The sequence below is a fragment of the Theobroma umbraticum genome, unplaced genomic scaffold (genome assembly GCF_002168275.2).
Source record: "Theobroma umbraticum cultivar Fairchild unplaced genomic scaffold, ASM216827v3 scaffold_56.0, whole genome shotgun sequence".
NCBI lineage: Eukaryota > Viridiplantae > Streptophyta > Magnoliopsida > Malvales > Malvaceae > Theobroma > Theobroma umbraticum.
This window is the reverse complement of record NW_018397256.1, coordinates 3,077,497-3,090,009: the sequence shown is the minus strand read 5'-3', so window position 1 is coordinate 3,090,009 and position 12,513 is coordinate 3,077,497. Positions and strand designations below refer to the sequence as shown.

At 32.2% G+C, this 12,513-nt stretch overlaps 2 protein-coding genes across 2 annotated transcripts; one reads left to right on the top strand and one right to left on the bottom strand.

Annotated features, from left to right (window-relative positions):
* The first annotated feature begins 4,330 nt into the window (after positions 1-4,330).
* LOC110410266 (uncharacterized) lies at positions 4,331-5,544 on the top strand. Its single transcript, XM_021419895.2, has one exon. The coding sequence runs from the start codon at positions 4,331-4,333 to the stop codon at positions 4,889-4,891; it is 561 nt and encodes a 186-aa protein (XP_021275570.1). The 3' UTR covers positions 4,892-5,544.
* A 123-nt stretch (positions 5,545-5,667) lies between these two features.
* Positions 5,668-12,194, bottom strand: ORP4C (OSBP(oxysterol binding protein)-related protein 4C). Its single transcript, XM_021421572.2, is given in 8 exon segments — positions 5,668-5,815; positions 6,036-6,138; positions 6,393-6,621; positions 6,624-6,683; positions 7,478-7,574; positions 7,673-7,918; positions 9,696-9,851; positions 12,024-12,194. Coding segments are annotated over 8 exon segments (912 nt in total). The 5' UTR covers positions 12,027-12,194; the 3' UTR covers positions 5,668-5,797.
* Positions 12,195-12,513: the final 319 nt, after the last annotated feature.

The following is a 12,513-nucleotide window of genomic DNA, read 5'->3' as shown; positions in this document are numbered from 1 at the left end:
ATATAAATTTAAAGTCTAAATTAATTAAAAATAAAAGGACATTAGTCATTTTTAGGATGAATAGAATGTAAAATAACTCTATAAAATAAAGTAATCACTAAGTCTTTTTTTAAAAACTTTGAAATAGTGTGCATACTAGCATGTCCTACGCTTCCATGCCACAACCAATTATCAAATACATCATTGGCAATGAAACAAGATTCATTAGACTTAATCTTATCAAGGAAGATAACATACATATACTTGATTCTTTTACCAATGAATGCTACTTTGTTAGTGTTAACATCAATCACTTGACATCTATGAGAATCAAAACATACTCTAAAGCCTTTATCACAAAGTTTACTAATGCTTAGCAAATTATGTTTTAGACCTTTGACATATAAAATATGTTTGATTTAAGTTTAAGATGTATTACCCATGATTTCAATTCCTAGGAAAATGCCCTTAGAGTTATCACCAAAAGAAACACTACCACTTTTGCTTCTATCAAGCTTAGCAAATAAGTTCTTATTGTCGGTCATGTGTCTTAAGCAGCCACTATCCAAGTACCAAGATTGCCTTTCTTTGGGTTGAGCTTCAAAACATTGATCCTTTTGTCTTTACTCAACCTACCAAATAGATTTTTCATTTTTCTTTAAAGGTACCCATACTTTGATGGGTCCTTGGGGGTTAGCAATCACATGGGATCCTTTAGGAACCAAGACCAAATTAGTCTTAGAAAAATTCCTATTATTGTGATAACAATCATAAGATATGTGACCTATCTTACCATATATATAGCAATGACACAAGAATGCATTAATTTTCCTTCTAAAGTTTATATTCCTTTTAGGCTTCTCTTCAACTTTTAATTTCTCCTCCATAAAAACTTTAAGTCCAGCATTTTCACTTATTACTCTTTGCAATTCAAGATTTTTGCTTTATAATTCTAGCTTCAAGAGTTCAAAATCAGTTTTAGACTATTCGAGTTCAATTTGAAGCATATTTCTTTGATCAAAAATAGAGTTATACTCATACTTAATTTTTTCTAGTTCATTATCCAAGGATATGACCTACTTTTCATAGTTTTATATTTTAAAACAATTTTCTCAAATTTAGCATATATCATATCCATCTTTTAAATCGTTATAACAAATATCACATGAGTTAGATGTTACTTGAAATTCTTTTTCTTTTGCCATCAAGCAAAAATTTACGCTTTCTTCTAATTTCTCTCTTTGTTCTTCTAAGCTTGAAGAGTCAATATCAGACTATGTTAATTTCTCTCTTTCTTCTTCTAAGCTTGAAGAGTCAATATCAGACTATGTTACTTCCGCCATTGCTTTTTTTGGTTTCTTCATCTTTTTTGAAGATTCTTCCTTCAACATTGGACATTTAGATTTGAAATGTCTTGGTTTCTAACATTCAAAGCAAATCATCTCATCCTTCTTGTTAAGATTACCCTTGTGTTTAATTTTTTCGGAAAAACCTCAATCCTTCTTGTAATTTTTCTTTCTTAACCTTTTGTCTTTTTGTCCCATCAGCTTTCTAAACCTTCTAGCTTTCATTGCTAATTCTTCATCGTCCTTACTTGATAATTCTTCAAGTTTTTCTTCCTTTTTTTTTTCTTTCATTTTAAGTTCATGTGTGAGGAATGAGCCATAAATTTCATCAAATGTGACCACATTGAGATCCTTAGCCACTCGAATGATAGTGACCTTGGGTTTTTAGCTTTTTAAGAGGCATCTAAGTAGTCATTTTAGTAACTCATGTTTAGGGATGGTTTTTTCTAGTCGATTAAGCTTATTTATAATATTGGTAAATCTATCGAACATGGTAGAGATATTTTCACCCAATTCTATTTTAAAGATTTCATAATTATAGGTGAGTAAGGCAATTTTGGACTCCTTTACTTGTGAAGTCTCTTCAAGAATCACTTTGAGTTTATCCCAAAATTCTTTGAATATTGTACAATTAGAGATTTTGTTGAATTTTATAAGGGTCAATGCACAGTGAAGCATGTTGATTGCTTTATACTTTATTTGGCCTGGCTTTTTTTCAGCTTATCTATTTTTTAAAAACAAAAGCCAAGCCAAACATAAATTTTAAAAAGCTCTTTAAAAAAAAGTAACTCTTTTTTAATGAATAATTTTTTTTAACAAAAAAAAGAGCTTCAAGAAAAGCTACTATGATGACCTTTTTCTTCTCTTTTTCAAAAATACGAAAAAAATTTTATTTCTATTTTAAAAATATCCTCATCTGTTAAAAATAATTATAATATGACTCTCTCAAACAAAATATCCTTTATGATAATTTTAACTAAAATTGTAACTTATAAAAAAGAATTTATAAAAAAAATTTACCAAACAATTTCAACTTAATTTTAAAAACTATTATTTTTCATAAGAACTTCATAACAGCTTTTAAACTAGAAAAAAGTTAGGCCAAACAGACTCTTAATATTTGTTTGGACCTTTTTAACTTCAACTTCAATCCACTTAACACTTGGCTTAAGCATTCTCTTACTTGTGATAAAACTAGATAAGATGGGAACGTAGGTCCTTTTGTGATTACATCCATCATTTTATAATCAAGAGCTCTAATATATATAAATATCCTAGTGTTTCAATAAGCATACTTTGATCCATCAAATAAAAGAGGCCTATTTATAGATTGACTTTCAGCAACTACAAACTTTTGCAAAGTGATATAGATCTCTCCTAAGGATGTTAGGCTGTAAAATGAAGGTTTAGCTCTGATACCACTTGTTAGTTCTATTGGAGTGCTAAAAGGGGGTGAACAGTATTAAAAATTTTAAGTTCAACTATTTTTGAGTTGTAGAACTTTTAACAAATTAGAGAGAGAAAGATGTAAAACTCGTAGTAGTTAAGACACACCAAGTAAAGAAATGATAGAGAGAAGTAGACAATGCAAAGGTGTTTATAATGGTTCGGTCTCTTTCACCTACATTTATTATCTTGATCTCCCAATCAAGGATTTTTAACCCAACTTTACTACACCAGTGAAACTAATAGCTTCTATCAAGTTTTTACAAAGTGGGCTTCTAACCCAACCTTTAATCCCTTACAACAAGTTTTAAAGTGCTTTCCATATTCTAATTTCTTAAGAAATAGAAGAAAAAGAGGTACAACTAAAAGTCTTTACAAATCTAAAAAGATTATAAGCAAGCTCAAGCACTTTTCATAGATTAAGAATGAAAAATAAGTATTTTTTATGAAAGATGTTTGACTTTTTGCTTAAAATGACTCTTTTCTCATTCAATTCCTGTTCTTTGACTGTTAGAGCTTCCTTTTATACTTGGAGAGTCAGATTTTTCTATTAAGGATAGTTTCTAGTCGTTGAAACAACTATGATGCCATTCTAGCCGTTATGTTATCTTCTAGTGCTTAAATTCAAATGGGCAAACAGAGTTTGGCTAAATAGTTACACACAACAAATGGAAAAATCGAATATTAAATTTTTTTTTTCTATTTTATTATATGGGTGAATATGAAAACTTATAATTAAATTGTTAATGAAATTTTATGTTATAAATTTACATAATGTGAAAATTTAATGTTAATTTTTCCTTCTACTTTATGTTTGTTTATATTGGTGAATTTTAAAATTTATATTTAAATTGTTAATGAAATTTTATATTATAATATTATTTTATTTTAAATGTGATTAATTTTTTACTCTGAATTAAATCATTGACCCGATCTATGACTTTATATGATTACTCTTTAGTTACTCCTTATACAAAATTGTAGATCTGTCACTGCTTGAAAGGTGAAAAATACTATATAGTTATTCATTATGCAATATAAAGATATCATGTCACCATTCATTCTGATATGTCAATATGCTACGATAACACCATGTAATATAAAATGACATGTGACACTTTGACTAAGAAAAATTAATCGCTGGTTGGTGATAAAAGTTTATTTGATCCAAAATAAAAATATAACACTTGATTGAACATGATAAAAAAAATAAGACTTTATATGAATTTTTCGGAATAATTCAAGAACCTTTTAGGTATTATGCTAATATATAATTATTTTTTATTGATTAACTTTGAAAATGTATGTATTGTATGTTTGTAGATCAAAGTTACAAAAAGCCATTATTCTTAATATTGACTAAGCACATAAACTGGATGCAATATCAAATTCAAGTGCAAATGGTCCACAGCATAAGTGCCATAATGGATTTTTCAAAGAACTTTGACTGAGTTGTTGGCCTGCAGCAATGGGCTATTAGCTGAAGACATGTCTAAATCTATCAACATATATAAATTGTATTGTATTTAACACCGACACATAAAGAGAGAAAAATACAAATGGGGTGTTGTTTTTCTAGTAGATGTAGATCACCGTCTACATTCAACACAATTCGCCTGGTTCATCTTGATGGTTATGTTAAGGACTTTGATCATCCCATTTCAGTCAGTGAGGTCATAGGCAAACCGCCAAAGCAGTTTCTCTGCACTGCAGCTCAGCTTATGTCTACAGGCTTCAATCCCCTGAATCTTGATGCCCAACTCCAACCAGGCCATATCTACTTTGTGCTACCACTCTCAACCTTACAGGATGATATTTCTCCTCTGGACATGGCCTCTGTGGTAAGGAGACTTACAGCAAGAGCAAAATCTATCAGGTCTGACGCTGTGTCACCCAAAACTGGTCTTTTGTGGAGCCAAACTGGCTTGGGCTCCGAAGGGAACTCATCTGTTAGGATTCCAAGGCGGCTGGAGGGAAGGGAGATGACACATGACCTTCAAAACTCTTGCAGGGCGAGGGCACGGTCCTGGAAGCCGGTTCTAGACACCATCAAAGAAACATCCTTCACTCGGAGAAGTGAATCTGATCTGAGGGAGATGCAATTCATTACCAAGAAATAGCTTCCATTTGAGAGATAGGAATACCTGAGGAAAGTTTGAATGTTCATCAACTCTTTTTTTGTATGTCTACAACATTATGATTTCTACCAAAGTCACGTATAAATAGATTTTTTTATGTGGAATGTTAAATTCATTCTTTTATGAGGAAAACCACATCTCATAATATATGATAAATGGCAGACACTATTGCTGATATGAAATATGTTGTACCTATGATTCACACCAGTTGAGACAGTGCTTAGATTCTTTCTAATATCCATGAACACGTAAAAACAATAAAGAAAGACATAGATTTAGATTGTTTTGTGAAATACACAGAACAGGGCTTCTATTATTTTGATGGCAAAACCAATAAATGAATAACCTTTTATTCTATTACCAGTACGTCATCCATATTGGATAAACAATACCAAACTTGTGGAATACGAATTGATGGGGACCAGGAAAATTGTGGCTAATTCTTTGTCCCACTAATTGCTCAACTATGTAATGATTTTGTTTCAGTAAATATGACTTGGAAGTTTATCAGATTAAATGATATGTAAGCATTTAGTTTGTTTACAAGTTTAGTTCCAACAATAGTATGAATTTTAATAATAAATCTAAAAGCCCCAAAAGAGGGGGTTGAGAATAAGCTGCTGAGTTTTCCGCTGATCATAATTGGATTATGAAAGAGGAACAACAATTGGAGCAGGTGAAACCCATTGTTGAGTAGGTGAACAATCCCAACCACCATCTTTGCTGTAAGTCACACTGAAATGTTGAGGAACCCAAGTTGCTCCTTTTGACTCTCGTTCGCTCAAGAGCTCCCTTTGTTTTTCCTCGACAGCATTCTTGGCTTCTCTGGCTTTCTCCCAATCTTGGCTCATTATGGCCTGGCTTAACTCGCTCCATACTGCAACTGATTCACTCGTACCGCACTCCCTGAAGAGGAAAAAGATGCACACATGACATGAACATATATAATCGTGCATGCATGTCAAGCTACATAGAAAAAAAAAACGCTAACAATTCTTACAAGATCCGAAAACTCAACCAATTAACCTTGTATATACATAAGAAAATATGTTTCTTGTCGAAAAGAGGTAAACAAGTTGGCCAACATGGAGGTGTTAATAAGGGTTCAAATGTTGTAAAGAATTACCTGCAAATCATTAACAACTGGAGTTTTCAGTCCTGAAAAGACATCTTTTGCATTGTATATAATCGAAAGCTTTCCACTGTTGATGTCCTTCATTGTCACAGTTCTGCAGGAAATTAGAAATAGTTACATATCACTCCACATTCTACAGCTACATACATAACAGACTTTAAGGAATGCTCACCATTGAATGAGTACATAAAAGCTATTTCCTCTAAGTCCAAATTTTGGGTTAGAAATTTAGTGCGTACATGGACTTAGATTTTAATAATATATTGATTATTCCTTTAATTGGGTGAGGAAAATTAGAAGAAAAAAAAAGGCATTCTCCCCATAGGTGAACTTTTAGAAGTTAAATACCTATCCCAATGGCCATTAACTTCAAAAAGAGTCCTCCTTGTTGATGTTTCGTAGATCTTTCCTTTAACTGATCTATGGCTTCCTCTAAGCCCTAGAAAAGACTTGGGTCCATAGCGTAACTCGGCTTCAAGGCCATTCTCTGGGCATCTGATTCCAACATTTCCAGCCCAATCAACTCCTGGAATTGGAAGAAATCTTATCAAGAGGTTCGGAGAGTTCATTTCGTAGTTTCTCCTCTACTTAGGAGCTTCAGTTGCCTTTTCCCTCGCACCTCAGTTTCCACCGAAGCACCTACGATATTGGTATTTGAGATGTAAGAGCAAGTACCTAAACATCAAACTAGCGGAAACAGCTAAAGCAATCATTACTCGTAAAAACAAAAAACAGTGCGCCTCAAAGGGGAACGGGCCAGATAATTTGCCATTGAAGACAGTGTTGGATATAGATTCTGCAGACAAGGGGAAACAATGAAGAAGATTATTGGCCTAGCCTTTATGTGCCCTCTGCAAACTAGCGAAGTGCTCGTGGGAATGGACTTGAGGAACATCGCCATAATCTAAGAGGGGAACTAAGAACCAAGAAACAAAAGTGGCCTACCTAGCATTAGCAAAAGAAAAGGCACCTTTGCATAATCCTGTTCTGGAGTTAATGCTAAATCCTGTCATACTGCATGATTGGATGCCAGTACCTTGAAGCAAAAACTAACTTAGATTTGAACAACTCATCAAAAACTAAACCCGATTTAACCCACACCTCGAAGTCATTGTTGATTTGAATAACCAACAACCTGAACTCACATCCTGATGAACATGATTAAGCTGAAATAACTCAACCCAAATTAAATACTACCAACTGCCACCTAAACCAAAACAGTCAGGTTTAGAACAGAATACGACACTGGGATGATAAAAGTCCACATAATTTTCTCTTTCTTTGGGTTAGAAGTGTCTCTAGAGCACCAGGACAGAGGTACGATTAGACAATCCAGTCATAGTTCACTTGTTGGATGTCATATGCAAGATATTACATCTTCAATCTGCTTGAAAAGTAAATGGAGAGAATAACAAATTAAATTGATGAGGTACCGTGGAATTTAGAAACACACTGTTGACACCAGATGAGTTCGATATCTTGTTTCTCATCGGTTGCATGGAGTGCAGCAACAGGCGGGTGATGAGAAATCTGTAACGAAATTGGACCTACCGTCAGGTTTGTCCAAAGATAGATCATTGAATTCATTTTAAAGTGAAGCTTGTAATTGGAAGCAATTAGGAGTGTACCTGTTCAAGTAGGACATTGAGATTTGCCCTAGAGACATGATGAGTCTCACCGAGGATAGGGTTGTAAGGGGCAACCCCAAATATTGGAGGACGCAATGTGGAAATGCTCCATGCCACAACCGAGGTGAATCGGTCGACTGAGTTGTCAGCCAGGCTACATCTGCTTAACATGTCACTACCGATGCAGTACACTGTTTCTCCATAACATTGAAGATGTGACTTTGGAAAGTTGAAGAGAGGTGGCAGCTGAATTTTGCAATAACACCCACCATTAACAAACTACTAAAATGTCATTAATTAATTTCCGTACAAATTTCAGAGGACAGTGGCCAACACCAACTCTGTTATGAACCAATGACCTACACTACATTATAGTTATTTGTTATTTAAGCTTAAATTAAGTAGGAACAAATTAATGGACATATGCAAGTATATTTCTTTTTTCTAAATGTATTTGTCCTTTTTTTTTTGTCCACCTTCTCTTCTTGTAATATATATATATATATATATATTTTTTAATTTTCCTGACTTGTTTTTCCCTCTTAACTAATTTTTTTGCATATAAATAATAATTAAAACTTGTTAGCATTTTACATATGGTAGTTAATGATATATATATATAATTATTAAATTGAGATACATATCATATATCGAAAACTTGTATCGAATATTAACATATGGTAAAAAAATTTAAAATTAATTACAAATAATATGTGCACATGCAAAATAAAGAAACAATTTAAAAATGTTACATTTATTAATAGAATTAAGGATTATATGCCATTAATTTAAAAGATTAATATTTTTTAATTTAAACTCTCAACATGTTGCCTAATAATCTATATTTTTAAATAAAATATACATTTTTCATGTCAATTTATTAATTAAAATTAAATAACATTTAACATGTTGAAGTCAAAATGGGAACCAAGTTTTTAAAATATTTTTTTATCTAAAAGTCTAAATATTTAACAATTGAAACTTATAAAAGTTAGTTTTTCATGATTCAATTAACTGAGATAAAAGCTTAGAAAGAGTATATCGTATCATATCATATGACACATTTCGTGTATCATGTGATACATTCCAATACTTGGTAAAATTTGATACAATATATCGATTTATATTATTTTCAATTGGTATTGTACAATATGAATTGTATAATATATTATATTAATAATTATGATTATATAAATAAAAAAACGAATATGTAAAAAAATAAGTGATAGAAACAATGGCATGAAAGTAAATGATGCAAAATTCTGAGTAAAAGAAAAAAAAAAGAGAGATTTGTTCTTGTGATGAAACATTTTGATACTATACTTAGCATTCTCCGTTCGTACGCATAATAAGCCAAAAAGGCTACTTAATGTATTAATGATACGCCACCTCCTACCTACCACCTACACACCGGAAAACACGCCTCTCTCTGTTTTTCTATATTTTAGATAGCAAGTTTCCTTCAATAACCAATTGAATTATGCCCTTCCTATTATTCTATTATAAAAAAAAACTTCAAGTCAAATGACTCAACTAATAAACTTGTGAATGCCGGCACATTTTCATATATATATTTTAAAAGACTCTACTTATTACATTTGAAGGGTTTTAATTTAAAATTTTATTTTATTTAGAGGAAATAGATGCTTCAAGTTCTAAGTCAAAATTAAGAAGGATTGGAAACATAAAGCTCCAATAAAATCACTTGCTGCTGAGATAATTATTTTTAATTAAACTATTACAAATCATATCGAATAATATCATGATAAGTCATATGTGCCTGTAAGACTTAATATGAAACGATTATCTTTAGATTATTACAACCCGTATAGAATAAAATCATAATAAATCACATGCACTCAAACATGACTACTTAATTACGACTAACACCAATGATTTTATAAATCGAATTAACATCCTCTTGATAACTGTTAAACACTTTGATTTAATGAGGTGGTGCCCAAATCTTTATGGGTCTTTGGCATATTAATTCTAGGTGAAAGGACAAGAAGATGAAACTTGCCTTAAAGTGAGTGAGATCAGAGCCAGGGCGTACATTCTTGAAAAGAGTTGAAAGCCTCTGGATGAGATTAGGAGCCCTATAATCGACCTCCGAGTCGCCATCTATAGATAATGGCCTTGTAAGAACCACTTGGGTCTCATCCTTGCTTCTCGTTACCTGTCCAGAGCAGCACCATCAGCATTCATTAATTTCTTTTCCTCAATACCAAAAAAGCAGTTACTCTGTTATATTCATTTTCTTATTAAAGACAGTTCCCCACCACAATCTAAATGTGATTTGTGACAACTTATACGTTGACTTGTCCTTTTGTTTTATTTTTAACCTTTTTTGGTTCTTTTTCCTAGGCAGGAATGTGAAATTCTACGAATATAAAGGCATTTGTTTCATAATTTTACCTCTATATCTATGAATTTAGTCACCTTTATACACATTAATTATAGTTGTATAATTTTAGCCAATTATGGTGTTATTTTACTTTGTAAAAACTTTAGATGGAATCTAATTTTTTCTCAGTTGATAATTTTATTTAATGCTATTGTAATATTCTAAGTAAAAAATTGGTAAAAAGCAAAGATAAAACAGTCACAAAAATTATAGTACTATTTTAATGGGCATACATAGTTTAGAACAATTAATACTACTGCATTTTAGTTCCACAAGTCCTAATTATGACTCACCTAATTTTACTTTTACCTTTTGCTTACAGTAAAATCTACTAATTGCAAAAAATAAACGGTCAAAGTATAATTAAAAGGAACTTTTTGCTTAATAAAATTAAATTTAATTCCACAGTAAAAATTACTGGTGGGAGTTATGAATTTAATTAGTACTAGCAATCTATTTCAATCTTATCTTCATAAAAAAACATTAATTCAAGCATGGAATATATTGATAAATGGTTGAAAATTGGATCCCAAGAGCTTTAGCTTTGCACCACTCGACAAATTCTTTTAAAAGCGTAACTGTTTTATGCCAAACTTCTAATAATTTAAATGAAGTGGGGCAATATGTCGTTTATCATATTAATTAAATAATATTTAGCTAATGTATAATGAAAAGTGCAAATTTAATACATTTGACCAACAATTCAACTGTTTCATTACTTAATATTTATTTATTTATTTGTAAATAATAAATATTTTACTATTTCATTGCTTAAAATTAAGTCTGAACAGTATATTGTTTGATTTACTTACTTCCTAAGTAAATTGAAGCAAATGTATAAAGGAAATGAAATCAGACTTGTGTGGACAGACAAAGACATATACCGATGGAAAGCAATACTTTTGCTTTTCTCTTTTCGTTAAGTAAAGCAAGAGTGTGTACAAATAATTGTATAAATTCATGAGGAAGCAAAGGGCAAACAATAGAAATAAAGAAGGTTTTCAATTTTGCATTGTTATGTAAAGTTCAAGCCTCCTGGTATGACAATGATATCTATTATATAGAAATTCACTGCCTATAAAATCCTAAGCAAGCCATCACAAATTTACGCCGAATATCCAGACATTTCCTTCCTATAGCTATATGAAAAAGGCTATGCAAAAAGAAACAAATATGTAGGATAATTGGGAAAATAAAAATATGTATATATAAAAGAAACAACTTTGGGAATATAAATTAAACGAGGAGTTGACATGTGGAATCGGTGGAAAGGCAGGCAGATGGATTCCCCATCAAAAAAACACAATCAAGCCATATATATGAAACAACTAATAGCAGATGGAAAAACCAAAGCCAAGACCATAACATTTCATCACTCCATTTTTAATCTGTTGATCTTTTTAATTTCTCTGCACATGCTATTGGCCTGGGCAAGGGGAACCATGCCTATGCCCATGCCCTTTTTAAGCCTCTCTTGTAGACTAAGTAAAACACTATATAGAAAGATGCCAATCGCCTAGTTGACTAGCGGTTTCCTACTCCCAATACTAATGATTTGACGCTTTTCTAAGTTTGCAGTGAAAGCAACATAATAATATAATTTATATCAATGGATTCAAGTGGAGAAGGACTAGAAAAACGGGCCCTTTTGGTATCCCAAACCCTGCTTTCCAGTGCCGGAAAACAGCCGGCTGGGAGATTTTGAGCAGGATCAATGAATCATATATCATCATCCCACAGCAGATGACAAAAAGAGTTTTTACTTTCGAGAAAGAAACACAATAAAGTCACTTCTGTTACAAATTACTGATATAAAGATGTTGTTGAAAATGCATGATTTTAATCATATATATATATATATATATGTGTGTGTGTGTGTGTGTTGTGTGCACGTGCATGATATACACCTAAGAAAAGACAGAAGCAAAACGTAATTGTTCGTACCATTTGCAGAGTGAGGAGAGGAGAGGAGAGGAGAAGAGAGGAGAGAAGCAGCCCGAAATTCCCAGGAGCAGAAAATGTTTCTGTACAAAAGATGGGAAGGTAACAGAGGCTTTGTTGAAGGAGTGGAATGGGGATACGAGGAAAAAACCATAAAGTTTTATTTATAAAGGAGGGGAGAGACCGAGTAAAAGACAATAAATATGGCAGCAGCTGTTTCATATATAAATCTATACATGCAATGGGGCTACTGACAACCGACAAGGAGCCGCAGTCATTTGCCCAACTGAACAGGGCATCAACCCAATCATGTTTGACCTATAATTTCCCTAGTTATTTATTCTTGTAATGGTAAGGTGAGTGCCAGTCTGGGAAAATGCAAGTAAGTTTGGCTCCTTCATTAAAATCCTCCCCATCACCCCCAATTATTCAGTCAATAAATGCTTTTGACCACCTCCTCCAAGCGTAACAATAAATGACCAAAACACCATAA

Coding starts and splice junctions, on each gene's coding strand:
- LOC110410266 (XM_021419895.2), top strand. CDS start 4,331: ATGGGGTGTTGTTTTTCTAGTAGATGTAGATCACCGTCTACATTCAAC.